This window comes from Leucoraja erinacea, chromosome 8 (genome assembly GCF_028641065.1).
Source record: "Leucoraja erinacea ecotype New England chromosome 8, Leri_hhj_1, whole genome shotgun sequence".
Taxonomy (NCBI): domain Eukaryota; kingdom Metazoa; phylum Chordata; class Chondrichthyes; order Rajiformes; family Rajidae; genus Leucoraja; species Leucoraja erinaceus.
In genome coordinates this window covers 14368612-14390739 of record NC_073384.1, presented here as the reverse complement: position 1 = coordinate 14390739, position 22128 = coordinate 14368612, and the positions used below count along the sequence as shown (strand labels likewise).

General features: G+C 39.8%; 1 protein-coding gene across 4 annotated transcripts in view; it reads right to left on the bottom strand.

Moving 5' to 3' along the window:
* Nucleotides 1–22128, bottom strand: part of rmnd1 (required for meiotic nuclear division 1 homolog) — a 59164-nt gene that overhangs the window by 17875 nt on the left and 19161 nt on the right. For all 4 annotated transcript variants that reach the window (XM_055639015.1, XM_055639013.1, XM_055639014.1 and 1 more), the window contains 4 exons: nt 16595–16703; nt 14032–14107; nt 10532–10571; nt 9570–9670 (listed from right to left, as the gene is read on the bottom strand). In XM_055639015.1, coding sequence (XP_055494990.1) covers nt 9570–9670; nt 10532–10571; nt 14032–14107; nt 16595–16703 — 326 coding nt within the window. The remainder of the gene's footprint in view (nt 1–9569; nt 9671–10531; nt 10572–14031; nt 14108–16594; nt 16704–22128) is intronic.

Here is a 22128-nt window from a genome sequence, read left to right as displayed (position 1 = left end):
TGTGGGGACAAAAAAACACACACTCCCTGCACTATAATCTCACTAAAGCTGTGCATGGCAAATCTTTCTTACTCTGATACTCTTAACATACACCATCATGTTGGCCATTATACAAGATACAAGATACAATTTATTTGTCATTTGGACCCCTTGAGGTCCAAACGAAATGACGTTTCTGCAGCCATACATTACAAACAAATAGACCCAAGACACAACATAATTTACATAAACATCCATCACATCGCTGTGATGGAAGGCCAAAAAAACGTATCTCTCCACTGCACTCCCCCCCCCCGATGTCAGAGTCAAAGTCAAAGCCCCCAGCTGGCGAAGGCGATTGTCCCGTGGCCATTAAAGCCACGCCGGGTGATGTAAGGTCGCACACCGGGTTCTTGATGTTAGAGCCCCCGGCGGGCGCTCGCAGAGTCCCACGGCCATTCCAAGCCGCGCGGGGCGGTGCTGTGAGGCCCCGCTCCAGGAACTCTTCGATTATCACGTGCCTACTTCATTGCGTATTGTATTTGCTCATAATCTTCCAGCATTTTTTACACCAGCACACCCAGATTTCTCTGAACAAAATTTATTAATTTCTCACCATTTAATAGATGTTTCTATATTTCGTCATCAGGGTGAATAATCTCTATTTTCTCACCATACACTATGCCTGCCATGTTTCTGCCCACTCGTTTAATCACTTTGCAGAATCATCTCTCTCATATTTCCATCCGGCTTTACACTATCAGTAAAGTTAGATTTGAGGACTGGCTGTAATATATCCAAGTCATCCACACGAATCAGCCTGCCAAACTCCAACATTTCCAACAATACTTTCTGTCATTTAACCAATTCTCTATATCACAAATAGTTTCTTAATACCAACCCTGTGAGTTTTGTTTTATGCAACTTACAGTGCCCTCCATAATGTTTGGAACAAAGACCCATCATTTATTTATTTGCCTCTGTACTCCACAATTTGAAATTTGTAATAGAGAAAAAAAATCACACGTGGTTAAAGTGCACATTGTCAGATTTTTGACATTGTGGTTTCACCATGTAGAAATTACAGCAGTGTTTTTACCAAGTCCCCCCATTTCAGGGAACCATAATGTTCGGCACACAGCAATGTCAGGTAAATGAAAGTAGTCATGTTTAGTATTTTGTTGCATATCCTTTGCATGCAATAACTGCTTGAAGTCTGCGATTCATGGACATTACCAGTTGTTGGGTGTCTTCTCTGGCGATGCTATGCCAGGCCTGTATTGCACCCATCTTTAGCTTATGTTTGTTTTGGGGCTAGTCCCCTTCAGTTTTCTCTTCAGCATTTAAAAGGCATGCTCAATTGGGTTCAGATCGGTGATTGACTTGGCCACTCAAGAATTGACAATTTTTAAGCTTTGAAAAACTCCTTTGTTGCTTTAGCAGTATGTTCGGGATCATTGGCTTACTGCAGAATGAACCGCTGTCCAATGAGTTTTGAGGCATTTGTTTGAACTTGAGCAGATAGGATGTGTCTATACACTTCAGTATTAATTATGCTACTACCATCAGCAGTTGTATCATCAATGAAGATAAGTGAGCCAGTACCTTCAGCAGCCATACATGTCCAGGCCATAACACCCCCATCACCGTGTTTCACAGATGACGTAGTATGCTTTGGATCTTGGGCAGTTCCTTCTCGCCTCCATACTTTGCTTTTCATCACTCGGATACAAGTTAACCTTCGTCTCATCTGTCCACAAGACCTTTTTCCAGAACTGTGATTGCTCTTTTAAGCACTTCTTGGCAAACTGTAACCTGGCCATCCTATTTTTGCAGCTAACCAGTGGTTGGCATCTTGCAGTGTAGCCTCTGTATTTCTGTTCATGAAGTCTTCAGCGGGCAGTGACAAATTCACATCTAACTTCTGAAGAGTGTTTCTGATCTGTTGGACACTTGTTTGGGGATTTTTCTTTATTATAGAGAGGATTCTTCTGTCATCAGCAATGGAGGTCTTCCTTCGCCCTTTGTGATTAGTAAGCTCACTAGTGCTCTCTTTCTTCTTAATGATGTACCAAACAGTTGATTTTGTTAAGCCTAAGGTTTGGCTGATATTTCTAATAGTTTTATTCTTGTTTCTGTCTCATAATGGCTTATTTGACTTTCATTGGCACAACTTTGGTCCTCATGTTGATAAACAGCAATAAAGGTTTCCAAAGGTGATGGAAAGACTGGTGGAAAGACTAGGTGCTGAGAGCTCTCTCAGCAATAAGAAGGCAATTAAACACACCTGAGCAATAAGCGAGTTTGGTATTATGACTGCACATGCCCAGGTCATAGGTCATTTGCGATAAATATTCTCAGCAGCTCAGCTGCTGCTTGTTTACAGACCTGCGTTTCGATCTATAGTCAGGATCGAACCCGGGTCTCCGGCGCTGCAAGTGCTGTTAAATTGTTACTGGACCGTCCCCTCCCTGTCTGGGGTGACCCTGGACTGACGGAACACAGGCCTGGAAGTGGTGGTCACAGGCTTACAGCCAGCACAGAGAAGAAGCGCTAACTCCAGCTCAACTCTGCCTGTCCCGCCGGGTTAACAGACAGCCCTGGACTGACGGGACACCGGCCCGGAGCAGTGGCGGCTAAAGGCTTACAGCCAGCGTGGAGAAGAAGCGCTAACTCCAGCTCAACTCTGCCTGTCCCGCCGGGTTAACCAACAACCCTGGACTGATGGTCCGCAGGAGAACAAAGAAGGGAAGAGATTGAACTTTTTTCGCCTTCGATCACAGTGAGGGGTGTGGAGGAGTCACTGTGGTGAATGTTTATGTTAAAATGTATTTTGTGTGTCCTGTTGCTTTTTATTTGTATGACTGTATGGCAAATCAAAATTCTTGTATGTTGCAAAACATACTTGGCTAATAAAGTATGATTATGATTATGATTAAACACATGTGGTTTTTTTTAAATTACAAATCGCAAATTGTGGAATACAGAGGCAAATAAATAAATGATGGTTCTTTGTCCCAAACATTATGGAGGGCACAGTAACTGCATTTTCAAAACTATATGCACTGCATATACTGAATTCCTAGAGCTATCATTAATTAATTACATTCTCAAAAAAACTTGTCAAAATCTTTCAAACACCATTTGACTGTTTCATCATATTATGATATTAGTGTAACATTTACTACCTCCAAATAACTGGCTCGGATGCAGAATATGAACACTTGTTTTGCTACTCTCTTCCAGTTTCACATAGTTGTAGAAGCTTTAACCATTTTTGCAGCTTTTAGGTTATCCTTTTTGATTTGTAAAACTCTACCAGTCCTTGGGGTTATTATGATTCACAAAGTAACAGGCTCCTTTTAATCTAATACTATTTAACCTCTTTAGTTATCCACTTTCCCCAGTTATAATTCTTCAATCCTATATATTTTGAAAGGTGAAATATTTTAAAGTGCCTGTCATTTTTATATCTACCAGCAAACTTAAATCTAATTTCCTAACATACTTTAGCCAATTCACCACCCCCTCATACCAGATCTTAATGAACTTTAATATTTTAATTTCCAACCTCAGTGTGTAACTATTATAGTCAAGATATCCTAAGACGTATGAAGGTAGATAAATCTCCTGGGCCTGATCAAATATATCCAAGGAAACTGTGGGAAGCAAGAGAAAAAAATTGCAGGAATTGTGATTGAAATAAACAAATCATCGTTAGACATGGGTAAGATGCTGGGTGGCTACTGTTTGCCTCTATTGAAGAAGGGCTGCAAAGAAAACATTGGATCTATAGACCAGTAAGCCCAACATCTACGCAAAGCCATTTACTGGAGAGGCCTTTGATGGCTAAGCTATGCATGCATTTGGAAAGATACCAGTTGGTTTTGGATAGTCAGCATGTTTTGTGTGCGAGAGATTGTGACTCACAAATGTTATTGAGTTCTTTGATGAAATAGCCAAAAATGTTGATGAGGTAGTCTACATGGACTTAAGAAAGGCATTTGATAAGATTCTCCAAGGTGGTCTGCTCTGGAAGGTTACATTGTATAGGATCTAGGGAGAACTAGTTAACTGATACAGAATTGTCTTCATGGTAGGCAGCACAGGGTAGAGATGGAGAGTTGTTTAATCCGGCTGGAGGCTGTGACGAGTGGTTTGCCTCAAATGCTTCAGTTGGGCCCATTGCTGTCTGTCATCGATATCAATGATTTGGATGAGATTATTCAAGGCATGGTTAGTAAGTTTGCAGATGATACTGAAATAGGTAGTATTGTAGACAGTGAAGATGGACACAAAAAGCTGGAGTAACTCAGCGGGACAGGCAGCATCTCTGGAGAGAAAGAATGGGTGATGTTTTGAGTCAAGACCCTTCTTCAGACTGGTTAGGGATAAGGAAAACAAAAGATATAGACGGTGATGTGGAGAGATAAAGAACAATGAATGAAAGATATGCAAAAATGTAGCGATGATAAAGGAAACAGGCCACTGTAAGCATTTTGTAGGGTGAAAATGAGAAACTAGTGCGACTTGGTTGGGGGAGGGATAGGGAGAGAGGGAATGCTGGGGCTACCTGAAGTGAGCAAAATCAATAATCATACCACTGGGCTGCAAGCTGCCCAAGCGAAATATGAGATGCTGTTCCTCCAATTTGCGTTTAGCCTCACTCTGACAATGGAGGAGGCCGAGGACGGAAAGATCTGTGTGGGAATGGGAAGGAGAATTAAAGTGTCCAGCAACCGGGAGATCAAATTGGTTCATGCGGGCTGAGCGAAGGTGTTCTGCGAAACAATCGCCCAGTCTGCGTTTGGTCTCGCCGATATATACGACTCCACATCTTGAACAACGGATACAGTAGATGAGGTTGGAGGAGGTGCAAGTGAACGTCTGCCTAACCTGAAAGGACAGTTGGGGTTCGTGGGCAAAGTCGAGTGAGGTATAGCGACAGGTGTTGCATCTTCTGCGGTTGCAGGGGAAGGTACCTCAGGAGGAGCTGGTTTGGGTGGAAAGGGATGAGCTAACCAGGGAGTTGCAGAGGGAACAGTCTCTGTGGAAGGTGGAAGGTGGTGGAGATGGGAAAATGTGGCAATTGGTGGGATCCCGTTGGAGGTGGTGGAAATTTTGGAGGATTATGTGTTGTATGCGACAGCTGATGGGGTGGAAGGTAAGGACTAGGGGACTCTGACTCTGTTGTGACGAGGGGGAGCAAGGGCTGAGCAGTGGGGTACTGAGGAGACACGAGGGAGGGCCTCATTTATGATGGGAGAGGGGAACCCCCGTTCCCTAAAGAATGAGGACATCTCGGATGTTCTAGTATGGAACACCTCATCTTGGGCGCAGATGCGGTGTAGACGGAGGAATTGGGAGTAGGGGTCTTTGCAGGGTGTGAAGAAGTGTAGTCGAGATAGTTGTGGGATTCAGTGGGTTTGTAATAGATGTCAGTGATGGAGACTGTGAGATCAAGAAAATGGAGGGAGGTGTCGGTGATGGTCCAAGTAAATTGGAGTGCAGGATGAAAATTGGTGGTGAGGTTGATGAAGTTAAGATGACAGTGAAGATGGTTATCAAAAATTATAATAGGTGATCAACTGGCCAAGTGAACTGAAGAACTGCTACTGGAAATTAAATTCAGAAAAGTGTGGATGTTGCATTTTGGTCAGTCAAATTAGGGCAGGACCTTCACAGTGAATGGTGAAGGCGTCTATTTACATGATGGTCTTAATCAATCAGGGAATTGAGTGTAGAAGTTGGGACATTATGTTACAGTTATATCAGACATTGGTGAAGCTGCACTTGTGCAGTGTTATGTTCAGTTTTGGTTGCCTTGCTACAGGAAATATACCATTAAGCAGAAAAGAGTGCAGAGAAGATTTACGAGGATGTTGCCAGGACTTCAGAGCCTGAGCTATTGGGAGAGATTGGGCAGGCTAAGACTTTATTCCTTGGAGCTCAGGAGGCAGAGGGGTGATCTTATAGAGGTGTATAAAAACAAGAAGGGAATAGATTGGGTGAATAGATATTTTAAATAGAAATAGTATTTTACCCAGGATTGGGGAATTAAGAACTAGAGGGAAGAGATGACTGGGGAATTAATAGGAGCCAGAATGGCAACCTTTTCATTCAGAGGGTGGGGGATGTATGGATTGAGCTGCCAGAGATGGAATTGAGGCAGGAACAATCACAGCATTTAAAAGACGCTTGGGCAGGTACAAGCACAGGAAAGGTTGAGGGATATGGGCCAATTATGGGCAAATAGGACTAGCTTGCATGCAACATCCTGGATGGCATGGATGAGTTTGGGCTGCAGAGCCCGTTTCATGCTGTATGACTCGTGTTCTAATCCCAAGATCATCCATAATATTTTCTTTGTTCACCTACAATTCCAGTCCCGATGATCATTTATAGGTTATTTAATAGTTTATGAACACAACAGGTTGCTTTATGATATTGCTCTTACTAAATTATTAACATGGGCAATATGGAATTTGGAAAAAATCATTCTTACAAGTGCAAGGGAACATGTAGGAAGGAACTGCAAATGCTGGTTTTTACTGAAGATAGACACAAAATGCTGGAGTAACTCAGTGGGTCAGGCAGCATTTCTGGAGAAAAGGAATCGGCGACGTTTCGCGTCAGGCTTCTGAAGAGGTTTGAAGAAGAGTTCCAAACTGAAACATCGCCTATTCCTTTTCTCCATAGATATTGCCTGACCCGCTGAATTACTCCAGCATTTTGTGTCTATCTTCAGTGCAAGGAAATTCTTCCTTAAGCCAAACACCATATTTCCTTCCACAATGTAAAGTGTCAGACTCTCTCGTACCCAGAGAATTTGCAAGATACAAGTGGAAAGAGTGAAGGAAAGAAGTCATTTCCTTCCACTTGTATCACGCAGTGCATAAAGTGAGCAGACATCAGGGTTATTTCTGAGAGAGGACGTTGGGAAAGAGAAGTCCCTGCTATGAAACACAACAGCAACTGAGACAAATACATTTTAATCCGATCTGTTGGCGAGGAGATTCCCTATTCATTCGAGTTTAGGCTAACTCGTCTGTCCATGTCAAAGGAAATTAAAATTCAAGCTGATTATCCACCTAAACCATGCAGAGGCCTTTGTAACTGGAAGATGACTCCTAACTACTGGCAGACCAGAAATATAACAAGGGCAACAATGAAAATACCTAAAGCAGCAAACTATAAAACTAATTCTTGAGCAGAAACTGTACCCTGCTGCTCTGTTCTTCTTATCGAGTCACAAGATCACAAGATTAGAAATTGTTCAGACAGAGCTGAACACACTTCTCTGCATCTGCATACACTTGTGCCTTGCGCTTCTTGTGCGTGGTGGTGGGTGGTGGAAACAGAGCCGCGACGTGAACGCTCTTTCCTTGACCCCACTGCTCTATTAAAACAATCAGTAGTTTATTTTTGACCCAAGGGAATGAAAATTGCTCATGGATGGCAATGCCATCTGTATCGCCAATTTTTAATTTGAGTCACCCTGTGGTGGAAAAACCATTGCCTGTAACAATGCTGGAACAAATTCAGTAAAGGTGCTGCATTTCTTCTGAGAGGTAAAAGAATTTGAATTATTTACCTGTGGATCATTAGTGATAGCTGTCTAATGGAAATTCCTAAATTTAAGCTCAGTACAGAATATCACTCAGGCAGGATCACGAGAATGTTCAGGATCTAAGCTGCAATTGTAAATGCTAGCAGCATTTGGCAGGGTTTGAAAAATCATCTGTGGCCTATTAATAGATCTTGTTCTGTAGCCCCGTGGAGCAGGAAATCAAATAAATGCTCACAATCACAGTTCCTAGGAAATGTGCCCCTCTTGGTCAACTTCAGAGGAGTTTCACAATCATATTTATTTGAAAATAAATTTTGATACGCATGATAATATTTTTGTTTTGTTTTCTAGTAATGAAAACAGAATCATATGTGATACTTCAGCAGAAACCAGCAACTGCATGTCACAAGAACTTGCTGTGTAGGCAGTGGATTAGGAGGAAAGTTCACAGAGAGTTTCAACTGGGTGTCCCAGCCTCACATTGTGCTTGTCCCCCTTCCCCTTTACTCTTTGTCTTCCCTTCCCCTTCGGTTCCCTGGCTTTCTTCCTCACCCTTGCTTCCTCTACTTTCCAGGCTAAACCCTCAAATTTCTTGCCAAGACACTGAGAGAAGTACGCAGCCTGGTGCTTTCTCTTGTCTCTTGGTGCTGACATGCTACCCAGTGCGTGCCCTAAAACATACAGAACAGAGGTCTTCTGCTTGGCCTCTAAAGCCGTGGAGCCCCCATCTTCCATCTATCCTGACCTCACTGAGAAGCCCATGTAGTGACCAGTGTGCAAGGACCCTCCACTCCTCTTTCCATAACTTCCTCCAATTCCCAGGCTGACGACAATGTAAAAATGCTCCACCCACCATCATCAATCCGACCATATCTTTCCATTATCAATTTTTTACCTTTGGCTTTTACCTCTCAGCCAGCCAGGAACTACAACCTGTTCAGACAACAAAGGAACAGAGTGATGACAAAGGCACATCATCACCCGATTCCAAATCTATTCCCCACCTTATCTAACATTTACACCTCAGACAATTAGAGAGCAGTTTGGAGATGAGGTATGCACATGACAAGGCACCAACCTCGGTAGGCTTATGCAGGCAAGTGCAAGGGTAGTTTAAGAGTCAGTTCATAGCAGAGCCGTGACTGCATGCAAATGGTGTTGCAGAAGATTGAAGTGAAGACTACAATTGGCATGATGTTCTGGGATGCCCGCTAGAAACCTGTCATCAATATTATGGAGGATTACAGCATCAACTTTGTGGAAAGCTTATTGTCCGTCCTTTCCAACAACTCAACAGATGCCACTAACCCCCCCCCCCCCCCCCCCAGAACTAAAGGAGCAGCACCCACCCAGCATCTAAATATTGCCATAGAAATCCATATCATTTCTATCATGGCTGCACAATAGCATGCAAACAAGCTCACAGGGTATCACTGCATACCCACAAAATGATTTACATTCCACTTGTTAATGACCCTATGAAGATATGGGTTTCTTATGAAAGCCCTTCTCATTTCTCTTTCCCAATTAATCAGCTTGATCTACTACAAGGGTTTGGGAAATATCTGTGCTTGGCTAGCCTTCCCCATGTCCTTCTTTCAATGTTCCACCTTAGTTTAAAGACCTGGACCTGTAGGGCATGCCTTGGAGATAGACTACCTGAAGTAGTACTTGCACTTGATCTAACCTTCACAAGCACCAGTACACATTCAGAAGCTTTGTGACTTAGATAGCAAGTTAGAGTAGCTGGGCTGCAGTTCCAGAAGCACTTCTACATTTACTTAAAAGCACTGAGATCCTACTGACATAATGGCACTCTGATTAAAACACTTTAGAGACTCCTGTCTGACTGAGGCAACCCTTTTCAAGGCTCCAAGTGAAATGTCTGCAGACATGAATGTGGGACATTAAGTATAACATGTTGATTTTTTTAGAATATAAGTATTTCCATCATAGGGTTTCAAATTTCATATGCACATTGGAAGCAGTCTAATCAATATAAATAGTAACATGCGCTTACTCTGAAATCCGATAGTTAACTTCCTCATTTTCCCAATGCACCAAAGCAATTTCATATGGCTGGATCTCATGTGGCTCTAAGATCTGCATGGTGCGTTTCACCTATGGACAGGGCATTGGAGGCCATGACAAATGAAATTTGGTAAAAATAGCATGTTTTCTTTCATAATCAGCATATATAAAAATAATTCAGCATACAAAAACAACAGATAAATAACAAAATATTATATGAATGATTTTGATTTGTGGAAAATCACTGCAACCAAGATTTTCCACAGCGTAATTTTACTAATTTGGACAAACTAGTGGTTTATCATCCTCACTCAAGTTGTGCAATTAGAAAATCTAAACCTGTTTAGAGTTATTAAGCAAAGAATACATTGCTGCAACTCATCATTCAATTAATAAATGACTGCATCTTTACCTTGAGTGATATCTTGAGTGATGCACAGGTATGGGAAATGATTGTATCATTATAACCAGTATTAAAAAAAGCTTGGTTGAACAGTTAGCTTTATTTATTTAAAACTTTTAATTTACGATGAAGCCACTTCTGGTGAAATTAACATTTGCATAATTAAAAAGCTTGTAAATAATTAAATCCATCACTGTAATAATGTACATTTTAAATGTAAAATACTGAAAACTGCTGACATCAAAAGAATTAACAGCATGATACCAGTGGGTAGCAGGTCCCCAGGTTTGCAAGATGATGTGATTAAAAAACTGACAAATACTCCCCACTGTCTGGCAGAATCAGAGCTGTCAGATACACCAGGAGACAGCATGACTCAAAGACTGAAACTGCACGTGAGCCAGGATTTTATGTCACTGCTGGGGAGCAAGTCTCACAGGCTGAACAGAAGACAAATGTTTCATACCAAATTGGGGGCTAAGATTAACACAGATAAATAGTGCATAAGCCCACTAAAGTTATACCCTTGATATGGCAGAATGACTTACTGTTTTATCTTCCACATTCCAAAAGACAACAGAGCCCTCCCTGTATGTGCAAGAAATAAAATTGTTAGTGTTGCAGAAGGTCCCAGAGAGGACCATCTGTTATCTTTTAACAGCCAAATATTAAATTGGACAAAATATAATTTCTCAGGCTCATGACTGAAAGAATCTACAAAATGCAAAAGGCCAATTGATTTTACCCAAATAATTAATATATTAAAAAAAAAACAAATCACAGGGTTCTTCATTTTATTTTTGCAATAAGAAACAACTTCTATGTATTGATGAAGTGAAAAATCACCAGATTTAGGGCTAAAGTTAAGACATAGGCCTAGGGATGTACTTTTGGATAGGGCAAGGTGAATACTCATCAGAAACTGATAGAGGATGAGGGGTTTGAGCTCTGGGTGCCGGTAACAGAGGAAGCAGAGAATCTTGGAAGCAGAGTTTTGGGAATAAAATACAATAAGGGTACTGACCACTGACTAAGAGAGAAATTTTAGATTTACTGGATGTTTTAAAAGTGAGAAAGCATTTGAGAAATCAATTTGTGGTAATAGAATAATTAGCATTTCCACTGAAGGGAGGTACTGTGACAGTGACAGTTTAATTGATTTGGATTCAGGTTTTTATTTATAATCAGATAATAACAAATAGATTCTGTCTTTTAAGTTCTTCAAAAAAAAATCTGACAGTAAACATTTGCTTTGAGAATTAGCTTATTCTTTGGTCTTAGGAAGGTTTTCAAAGCCAAAGTTCTGTTCTTTTGCTTACTGTTGTGGGATCGTCCCCCTACTGCAATGAATCCCGTCAGCTGTGCCTTGGCACAAATCACGTACAGATGAACTCATCAGGGAAACCAGATGCACACTTCCCTCCTCTTTCTACCCACATTGAAATAATGTTACAATCAGGTGCAATACATAACATCCATTTTGGTTCTTTCAGTTTCTATATCTCCAAATCTAATTATACCTACCAAGGAGATGCAGAAGACTGGTTTGGACTAACCACCACTTTGCAGTCCACTGAACTCTAAGAAGCATTGAAATGGACAGTATGCACATCCAATAGACCTCAGGAAGACCTGTCCCCACAGGATGGATAACATTAAAATAGGGGATTTGTGTATCCACCATATAAAACCACTGAACTTGAAATGTATTTAGTGGCAGACATTGAAGTTGTTCTGTCTTAATACAAATTTGTGCCAAGTCAGTCCTTGGTGTCATATATTCAACAAAACGCCAATGACCTAATGAGATCATTGACAGACTGAAATTAATTCTAATAATTAAATAATTGAAACATAAGCTTTTACCAAATCTCAGAGCAGTTCACTGATCCAGAGCCATGACTGCTCTAGAAATGTGCTTGCAGAAAACCAATGATAGAGCTGGATGGTTGCATACTGGAAAGACAGATAGGGTTGAAGCCCTCTTCGGTAGAAAGTAGAAAGTAGATCCAGTAAAATCTAATATAGTCTAATTAAAATAATTTGATGGGGTAGTTTCTATGTGTGGTTAAGACAAGAAATAGTGGGGGTCAAGTATCAAAGGTAATACCTATTAAATTAAATAGGAAATTCAGGAGAAATGTCTTTATTCATTGAGAGTAGTTGAATGTGGAAGCAAATCCCACATGGAATTGACACAAATAACTTAGATGCATTTAAGGGGAAGTTTGAGAAACAACTGGAGAAAGGAATACCAGGTCATAATTAGGTTAGATGAAGAAAGTTAGAGGCAGATAACTTGCAGCATAAATCACGGCATATCACGGTCTGAGCCCTGTTTCTACATTATAAATATAATAAAGATAATTGCTTTTGCATTCTACTTGTCAGCTCAAGAACACGTCTTTTACTTCAGAAATTAAAAAACTTTAAAAAAAATTTTGATGCTTAAATATATTTAAAATCGAGAACCGAAATCAATTATAAAATGGAATTTGTTGAATGGTTATCAGTTTAATGAAAAAAAAAGTTGATTGATACAGTACTAGTTCTTTTCTGGGAATTATAAAATATGGAAAATGTAACCTGACTACTAGAATGTACTCAACTGTTACAACATCTTCAAATAAACTAACCAGCACAGTAAAAAGATACAGTGCTGGAGTTACTGAGCAGGTCAGGTAGCATCTCTGGAGAACATAGTTAGGTGACTTTTTCGAAGGTCTCAACCCGAAATATCACCTATAGGGTGATTTCACGAAAGGTCACTGGATCATAGATCCTCACACACGTGACCGCAAAATCCAACTGGGGTACAAGCGTCACTTCCGGTACGTTATTGATGCTGAAAACGCACACTTTCACACCCGTTAAAAACCGCGAAAACGGCCCGTTTTTGAGCTGTAAATAACTGTGCCAGTCTGGGTGACCGTGAGGCACAATTATCTTACTTTACAGTCCAGAAGATAGATAAAAACGAACGTAAATACAAGAGGGAGCTGAAGGGGCAACAACAGCGGAAGTGGTTAGCGGCCATTCGCCGTGGAGATATAAATATTGAAAATATCGGGAATTATCGCGTTTGCTCGCTGCATTTCATCAAAAGTAAGGCATTATTGACGTTTTATCTTTATTCAATTGTTATATGAAAAGTTGTAAAAGTGAAAAATCGGTCAGTAAAATAAATAAGTAGTTTGGGTGATTGTGCAGGCTTTAAACAAGAAACATTGAGAAATATATTTTGGCAAATAATTAAATGTCCTGATTTTGTCCAATTAACAGCTGACAATTATCCCATTCCTTAGCTTGCATCCGAGTAAAATTTATTTCAAAACGCATTGATAGTTTACGATTATTTAAATGGTAAATGTAGCTTCAGAAGCGTTTTCATTTTGCATGTTAAAACCCACCTGAGAACCATGGGTGATTTTGTAATTTTACTGACGGATTTTTCACTTATACAACTTTTTATATAACAAATGAATAAAGATAAAACGTCAATAATGCCTTACTTTTGATGAAATGCAGCGAGCAAACGCGATAATTCCCAATATTTTCAATATTTATATCTCCACGGCGACTGTCTGCTAACCACTTCCGCTGTTGTTGCCCCTTCAGCTCCCTTCGTTTTTATCTATCTTCTGGACTGTAAAGTAAGATAACTGTGCCTCACGGTCACCCCGACTGGCACAGTTATTTACAGCTCAAAAACGGGCCATTTTCGCGGTTTTTAACGGGTGTGAAAGTGCGCGTTTTCAGCATCAATAACATGTACCAGAAGTGACGCTTGTACCCCAGTTGGATTTTGCGGTCACGTGGGTGAGGATCTATGATCCAGTGACCTTTCGTGAAATCACCCTATTCATGATCAGTCTGAAGAAAGGTCTCAACCTGAAATTTCACTATCCGTGTGATCAGTCTGAAAAAAGACAATGTTCTCCAGAGATGCTGCCTGACCGGTTGAGTTACTCCAGCTCTTTGTCATTTTTTTGTAAACCAGCATCTGCAGTTCCTTGTTTCCCAATGCAGAAGTTCCATGCAAACGTACCTGAACAGGAAAATTAATCCATAATCATTGGGCTTGGCCAGCATCTCAGTTCCAATTACCAAGACATTTGAGGCATCTATGGAATAAACATAGAGAAATAAATTAAATTTGCAAAAAACATACTGGACAAGCAAAAAAAATGTTTTAACAGATAATATTCTTTGTTGAAACAAGTGAAAACATGAAGGCACCTTCATTCTGTTAGTAACATGATCAATTTTCAAACAGAGGAGCAAGATATGAATAATGCTTGATTTTCAAGATTGCATTATTTTCATCAATTTGCCTTTTACTCCTCCAATTACTATCTGCCTGCCAAGTATCTCAAGTATTTCGTTTTGTTAAAATTAGATTTCAGACCTCATTTCCCATATCAATTCAATAATCAATAGATAAATGATTTAAAAAATCTTTCAATAAAACTTTTCCATATTTTCTTTGGTAACTAGATAAAATTGCACGCTGCCCTCAGTATGTAAATAGTTCAGCAGTTTTGTGAAAAAGATACAATATAAGTTGCACCCTTTTGCACTCGCACTACTTCTTCGATTAAACTTCGTCCCACCATGTAGGGGCACCATCACTCTCATAAAGATTCTCCATCTTTACCTCTTCTTTCCTGAAAATCAGGCCATCTGTTCTAGCACTTCTGAAATGTCCTCCTTTTTCAGGAAATGCAGCTACCCCTCTACCATAGTTAACGGATCCCTCCAGTATTTTCTCCATTTCCCGAAAATCTTCTCTCACCACATCCCCCTTTCCACCTGACAAAAACAGACTTAGTTTACTTGATTCTCACCTGTCATTCCACTAGTCTCTATATCCAGCACGCATCTGCCAGGACCTCAGCACCAGTCACATCCTGCCTTCTCCCCAACTCTTTCTGCTTTCCGCCAGAACCACTCTCTCTCCGTGACTCCCTGGTCACTCCTCCCTCCATGTCTTGTCCTTACTCCCCCTCCCTCACCATCATCTAGGAACCTAAAATCCTTAACAAGCAAGGCAGAGATTCGTATGCACCCCTTCCAAGTTGGTCTATCTCATTTGGTATTCTTCATACAATCTCCTTTACCAATCGCCCTCATCTGACATGACATCTCCTGGTGGTAAACAGAGACGAGAGTAGCACTTCTTACAACCTCCTCTGTTCACTTGTGCATTCTGATCCCATCACAACAGGTCACTGCTCCTGTGGATGTTAATGATTTTTCTTTTCTGATGTGCCTACAAACTAATTCAATACACCTCCAATCCTGATCTTGGAACTTTGCATGCTGAAAAGAAACTGCAAAAACACAAGCCATCCATTTGCCAATGGCAACTGAGATGCTAGCTGTAAACAAAACGATCACATTTTATTCCAAAGGGGATTTTATAAGTTTAAAGAACCTACCTTAACTGCTGCATCAAACTCACCCTATTCCCATTTTAGAAAACATGTGTTTAATTGAAAAGACCTCATCAACATCTCTAAGAATGTTACTTACAGTACATCATTAAATATTAATCTACAATAATTCAATCATAGACTTCAGCAAGTAGGTACCTTGTTGGCACCAAAAAACCTCCTTTAAACCTGGAAGTGGATGCACTGAGGACAAATTGCACACTGAAAACGTTGAAAACCTTAACGTGAGGGATCCACTAACCATTAACCAGTTACAAGACCCTTAAAACTCACGTTAACTCTTTCCCATCATTGCTTTTAGCTCCAAATCCTGAAACCTCCGGTTAAAGAGAGATTTGTCCTACTGTTCACAAACCTCACAAGGTCCCACATTCAACACCATTTAGAGAGTACATCCAATACAAGTGCAAGCTAAAGGATGGTGAAATATATCCAACAGACTGTGAGTTGTTCCATGCCAGCAAGACAAGGGCTGCTATAGTGTGTTACATCACAGCGAGTACAGCCCACACCTGAAATCATGAACTGGGGTCCAATTTTGCCACACTTACCTGGACTGAATGTGGAAGGCTGATATTGCTGAACCTCTCCATCTACTGTCTCAATGGCAAGCAAGCATAAGGAGGGCCGTGGCCATGTGGCCATGTTTCCAGAACCCCCTAAAGCCTGTGAGAGGAGACAAGACTGGAGGTGGAAGCCTTGCTCCTTTGAAACCTAGAAGGCTTGTTATTTTCATGACATTCAAAAGTATGAAAAGAGATGCAAATAATTAAAAACATATTTTACAAAAAGAAAATAAGTTTAAGCACAAATGTATTAAATCAATAAAACATAAATAGAATGGTTTTAAATAATTTCTGTATTCTCCAAGCTAAGAATTGCCATTTCTATGAATAAGGAATTCATGATGTACAAAATCCCAGTGAGACTGAACAGTGCCATATAATGTGGTAGCATCCATTCGTTGATATATCCTAAGTTTACAGCCATTTGCTGCCCATTGTCAATATCATTTGTCCCATAGTTATCCTTTATTTATCCTTCAAATCTTACAAGATGAGAGTCATTGCAATGTGATGATATTGCTTAGTAAGTCAATTCTAATGTGATGATTACAAACATTTGTATCTCTAATATACAGTATTGGTAACTCACCTCTGGGCAAGTCTGTTATTTCATGATAACCACTTGACATCAGATCACTGCAAAGATTCTCCAGATGATACTGATCTGCTGTGGCGAAGGCTGTGCATTTCAGCAAATCCTATTAAATCAAGTAGAGATACAGAGTAAAACAGTTCGTCCAACAAAGTACTTACCTCAAATAAAACTTTCTCTGCATAGTAAAGAACATGCAGTTCTAGTTTAGAGAACACGAAGAAGTTCAAGTTTAATTTCCCAATGTGAATCAAAGGAATTAAGGTAAGATCTTACAGTTCTGCACATGCTGGGGCATGGGTCAATCTGGAAATTTAGGGAGTAGTTAGTGACTGGGGAGGGGACGAGGCCAAATCTTGGGCCATTGTGGGAAGTGATTGGTGGGTTGGAGGAACACAAATTATGGTATTGTGGGATAGATATAGGAATGAAGGATAAAAAGATATGCAATATTGGTTTTGATGTAAAACAAAACAGAAATTGCTAGAAACACTCAGGGAGTCAGGTAGCAATCTGTGGAAGGAAAACTGAGCTAATGTTTTGTGCACATGGTGCTCAAAAGGATTCCTATATATCGATTCATGCCAGCTACTTCCTGTTCGAATTTCCAGAGAGGCACAAAATACCACAGAAGTAATCGTTATCACATTCCAGACCACACTAAGTATATTTTCTTATGCATAGTCTTGAAGTAAAGTAGGCTTGTGATCTAATTTTTAAGTCTGTGTTTTTTCATTTACCCCATCAGATGTCTTCCATGTTAGTGGCATTAAAAAAAAAATGGATAGTATGGATATACAGGGAATGAAGGGATATGGGTAGGAAAGAACTGCTGGTTTAAACCAAAGAGAGACACAAAATACTGGAGTAACTCAGTGGGACAGGCAGCATCTCTGAAGAGAAGGAATGGCATATGTGCAGGTAGGTGTGATGATTTTGGCCTGTTCTTATGTTGTATGTTCTAGAACAAGAAAAGACACAAAGTGCTGGAGTAACTCAGCTGGTTAAGCAGCATCGCCGGAGAACATGGATAGCTGACGTTACACAACTATTTCTCCCCTTCCACCTGTATTCCTTCATCTGGCTTCACAATCGAACCTCTTCTATCTATATGTCACACCTTTTGTCTTTTCATCTTTGTCCAATCATTTGCCTATCCTCATCTGTATCTACCTATCAATCGGCAGTGTTTGGCCCGCCCCCTCCTCTCTTCCAGCTTTCTCCCCACCAAAATAAGTCTGAAGAAGGGTTCTGCCCAAAACATCACCTATCCACGTTTCCAGAGATGCTGCATGACTCGCAGAATTACTCCAACATTTTGTGTCTTTTTTGTAAATCAGCATGTGCAGTTCCTTGTTTAAAAAAAAAAAGATTTGTTTTCATCAGATTACATTGAGATTTTTGTGGAACATGTGATCTAAGCGTTTAATGTGCCAAAAGTTATTTATGTGTTTCAAATTGCCAGCATAGACTGAAAAGGAAGGATATGCAATTACTGTATGTGAAGTAAGACTTTTAGATCACAAGAATATATCTCCCCATCCTCCGTATAGTAAATATGTGGCTAAAACAATTTATGTCAGTGAAAAGATGTTGGGAAATATCTGGCAGGGAATGAAATTAAAGTCTACATGAATAGACTCAATGAGAAGACAAGCTACTGTTATATTTTTTAGAATTTTAGAACAGAACCAGGTCCCACAGTTTAAGAATAAGGGGTAAGCCAATTAGAACGGAGATGAGGAAAAACTTTTTCACACAGAGAGTTGAGAGTCTGTGGAATTCTCTGCCTCTGGTGGAGGCTGGTTCTCTGGATGCTTTCAAGAGAGAGCTAGACAGAGCTCTTAAAGATTGCGGAGTCAAGGGATGTGGGGAGAAGGCAGGAATGGGGTACTGATTGTGGATGATCAGCCATGATCACATTGAATGGCGGTGCTGGCTCGAAGGGCCGAATGGCCTACTCCTGCACCTATTGTCTATAATACCTAGACTTAAGCCATTGGAAGGGTTCATTGCCAGAGGAGAGTTTTGGGACAAAGAGATTGAGATATTTGATTAGTAATGGTGTCAGGGGTTATGGGGCAAAGGCAGGAGAATGGGGATGAGAGGGAGTGATAGATCAGCCATTATTGAATGGCGGAGTGGACTTGATGGGCCGAATAGCCTTATTCTGCTCCTAGAACTGATAAGCTTTTCACTGGAAGTACTCTGGCCCAACAGTAAGTGGGGCAATGAAGGTGAAAGGAAACTCTGGAGCATTCAATATTCTTCTATTTCAAATACATAACAATGAAATTCTGCTTCCTAGTTGCATTAACCTCACTACCTTTACAAGAACGCCTATTATGATAACACCGAACAAATCAAAGATCTATTTCAAGAAAAATACAATCAACAACATAGAACTCCTGTGTCATCCTTCTTATCCAAAATCTTAAGAAACAAGTAACCTCTTTCATAGAACATTTTTGGTGCTCTTGTCAGATAGCTTTACTGCATGATTTATTTGATGCTTACTCTTCTTCGGGAAAATAAATACAATTATTTCATAATAACCTGAAGTGAGACTGTCTTCAAAGTTCCAACACCCACTGTAGACAAGACAGGGTGGAATCAAAATTTGGAAATACATTGAGACTTTAGATGAGAATATTACCTAAGTTTATAAAATTCTAAAAAAGCAGTTGTGGATGAAAGGAAGTTGTGTGCTTTGAACAGTGAGCATAAACCAAGCAAGAGCAATCGATTAGATTAAAAAAACCTAAACTGAGACCCAAGCGCCTAGAATTTACACTTGTAACAGCAAAACCAATTGAAATCGTTATTTTGTAAAATTGATGGTAACCATCTGCACATATACAGGAAAAACCAGTAGTGTCATTGTTGCTCTCCTCAAAAAGGTGATCTATGGTAATCAATGCTCGTGATATCAATACTCTCAAGTGAATCAACATGTGCAACATTTTACACACAATCATTGTACAAAGCACAAGCATGTATCAGGCATTTTATATTTTAAAAATATATATTATTTGGTGAATTTTTAAGCCATCCTTCTTGCTGATCAACCTCCATGCTTCCAAAAAACTGTAAGAATGACGAGCCAGTTCCTCTATTCAGGATAAAAAATAGTTTGTTTAAGTTCATTATAAAAATTTCAGCTTTTACCTCAACCCATACAAATGCCCATTTTGTTTCCAACCATAAATCATTTAAAAAAAATTGTTTATTCCCACTTTTATTTCCCACTTTGCAGTGAGGTCTCAGCAATCTGATAAGATGCTCTGTTCACTTGATGATATCCTTGTGCTGGAAGTCAATGGTGCCTGATTGAAAATATGCCAGAACGTAAGTAGTTCTTGGCATTGAATCCATTTAAGCTAGATGGAAAGATCTCATCAAGGATTTGGTAAGCCTCATTCCTTTGCAACTGACTGACAAGTTAGGCTTCAAAAAGTAATATTTAATGCTTTATACCAAATTGCAATAAATAGAAATTCGGTATTTACTTAATTCAGTTGTTCCTTGCCGAACCTATTACACCTCAGGGGTAATCTGATGACTGAATGATGCCAATGGGAATCCTTATCAAGCAATTTAATGTTTACCTCGGGCATTGCAGATGGAATGAGACAGCCAGGGAACAGTGCAAAAGATCATCTGTTCAATTGCTTGCCAAAAACATTCTGGTTCAGTTCAGACATACAAAATTAGATGCAAATCCATTGTGGGACGTGAGAGAATAGGATGAAAGTACATTTCATGGAAGGAAGAGATAAAGGAGGATTTTTTTGGCAGGAAGAAATAAACAAAATATAGCTGCATCTTAATCATCCACTGCAAATTACGCAGTCGAACAGAACCAAACAATCAAAGCGTTACATTAGAACAAAGAGCAAAATTATTTGCATATAAAGAATGCTGCCAATCTATCTGATAAACAGAATTACAAATAAGTAACCAAGGTTTGTGTGTCCAGAAAGTTGATTGCAAAGAGTCATTTTCCCAGCTGTTCTCTAAGGAGATGCAGTATCTTAGTGAAACACAATTTCATGGTTGAATCATGCCATTTTAGAAATTGTCAATGGGTACTCTCTGCCCCAATTGAATCCAGGCACCCACCTCCCTGCAGCAACTCACCTCCGCTAGCTCATGGATCTTCCTTGGCAAACCATCTGATTCATCAATCACTGCCAAACGCAACCATCACAAACATCAATGAATTTCCTGTGCGTGTATGTGCATGTACATGTCACACACACACACACACACACACACACACACACACACACACACACACACACACACACTCATATATATACCTGCTGGAGCAGCTGCGGTGATATTTAGAAGATAAGAGGGGATCTTATGGAAACATATAAGATTATTAAGGGTTTGGACACGCTAGAGGCAGGAAACATGTTCCTGATGTTGGGGGAGTCCAGAACCAGGGGCCACAGATTAAGAATAAGGAGTAAGCCATTTAAAACAGAGATGAGGAAACACTTTTTCTCACACAGTGTGATGAGTCTGTGGAATTCTCTGCCTCAGAGGGCAGTGGAGGCAGGTTCTCTGGATGCTTTCAAGAGAGAGCTAGATAGGGCTCTTAAAAATAGCGTAGTCAGGGGATATGGGGAGAAGGCAGGAACGGGGTACTGATTGGGGATGATCAGCCATGATCCCATTGATCGAAGCACTGGCTCGAAGGGCCGAATGGCCTACTCCTGCACCTAATGTCTATTGAAAGAATACAAAAATCCTATTTTCATTAATAGAAGGATCAGTAAACAGTAGATTTAAGGCAAATTAGTTTAAAAATAAAAAGCCAGAAATGTTGAGAACATGCTGCCTCATAAGGTGGTACAAGTTACGATTCTTTATAAGATGGCATTGGAATAATACTTAAGAAGCAAAAATACCGTAGAACTAAGAATTTTAAGTGGTGAAGAGTACTGAATTAAAAAGTGGATTACTCTTACAAGACCTGATAATAGGTTTAGAGATTCTTCAATACTCCAAGGAATATATTTGAGGCCTTTCGAAGCAATAATTAATTAATTAAGATACAAAAATTCATTTTCATTAAAGAAGTATCAAAATAGAAACGCTGCCTCATAAGGTGGTACAAGTTACGATTCTTTATAAGATGGCATTGGAATAATACTTAAGAAGCAAAAATACCGTAGAACTAAGGGTGAAGGGTAGTGGAGTGGATTACTCTTACAAAGACCTGATAATAGGTTTTAGAGTCACTTTCAATACTCCAAGGAATTAAAAATGCATTATTTTATAGAACTCTTGCATGCCTTTAAATTCTTCAAATTAAATTAATCAACTTCAATTTCATAATTGTACAAACTCCTGTCTTCCAAAGATTCTGACTAAAATAAAATGTTCCCTCAAAATGAAAATGATTTAAATAAATATTTCTGATAAGAATTACTAGTCGGTTTCTGTAGAATATTATAAAATTTAACTATAAACTGGTCTTGTGTATTATTGCATACATTTAGCAATAACCAAAGAAACTT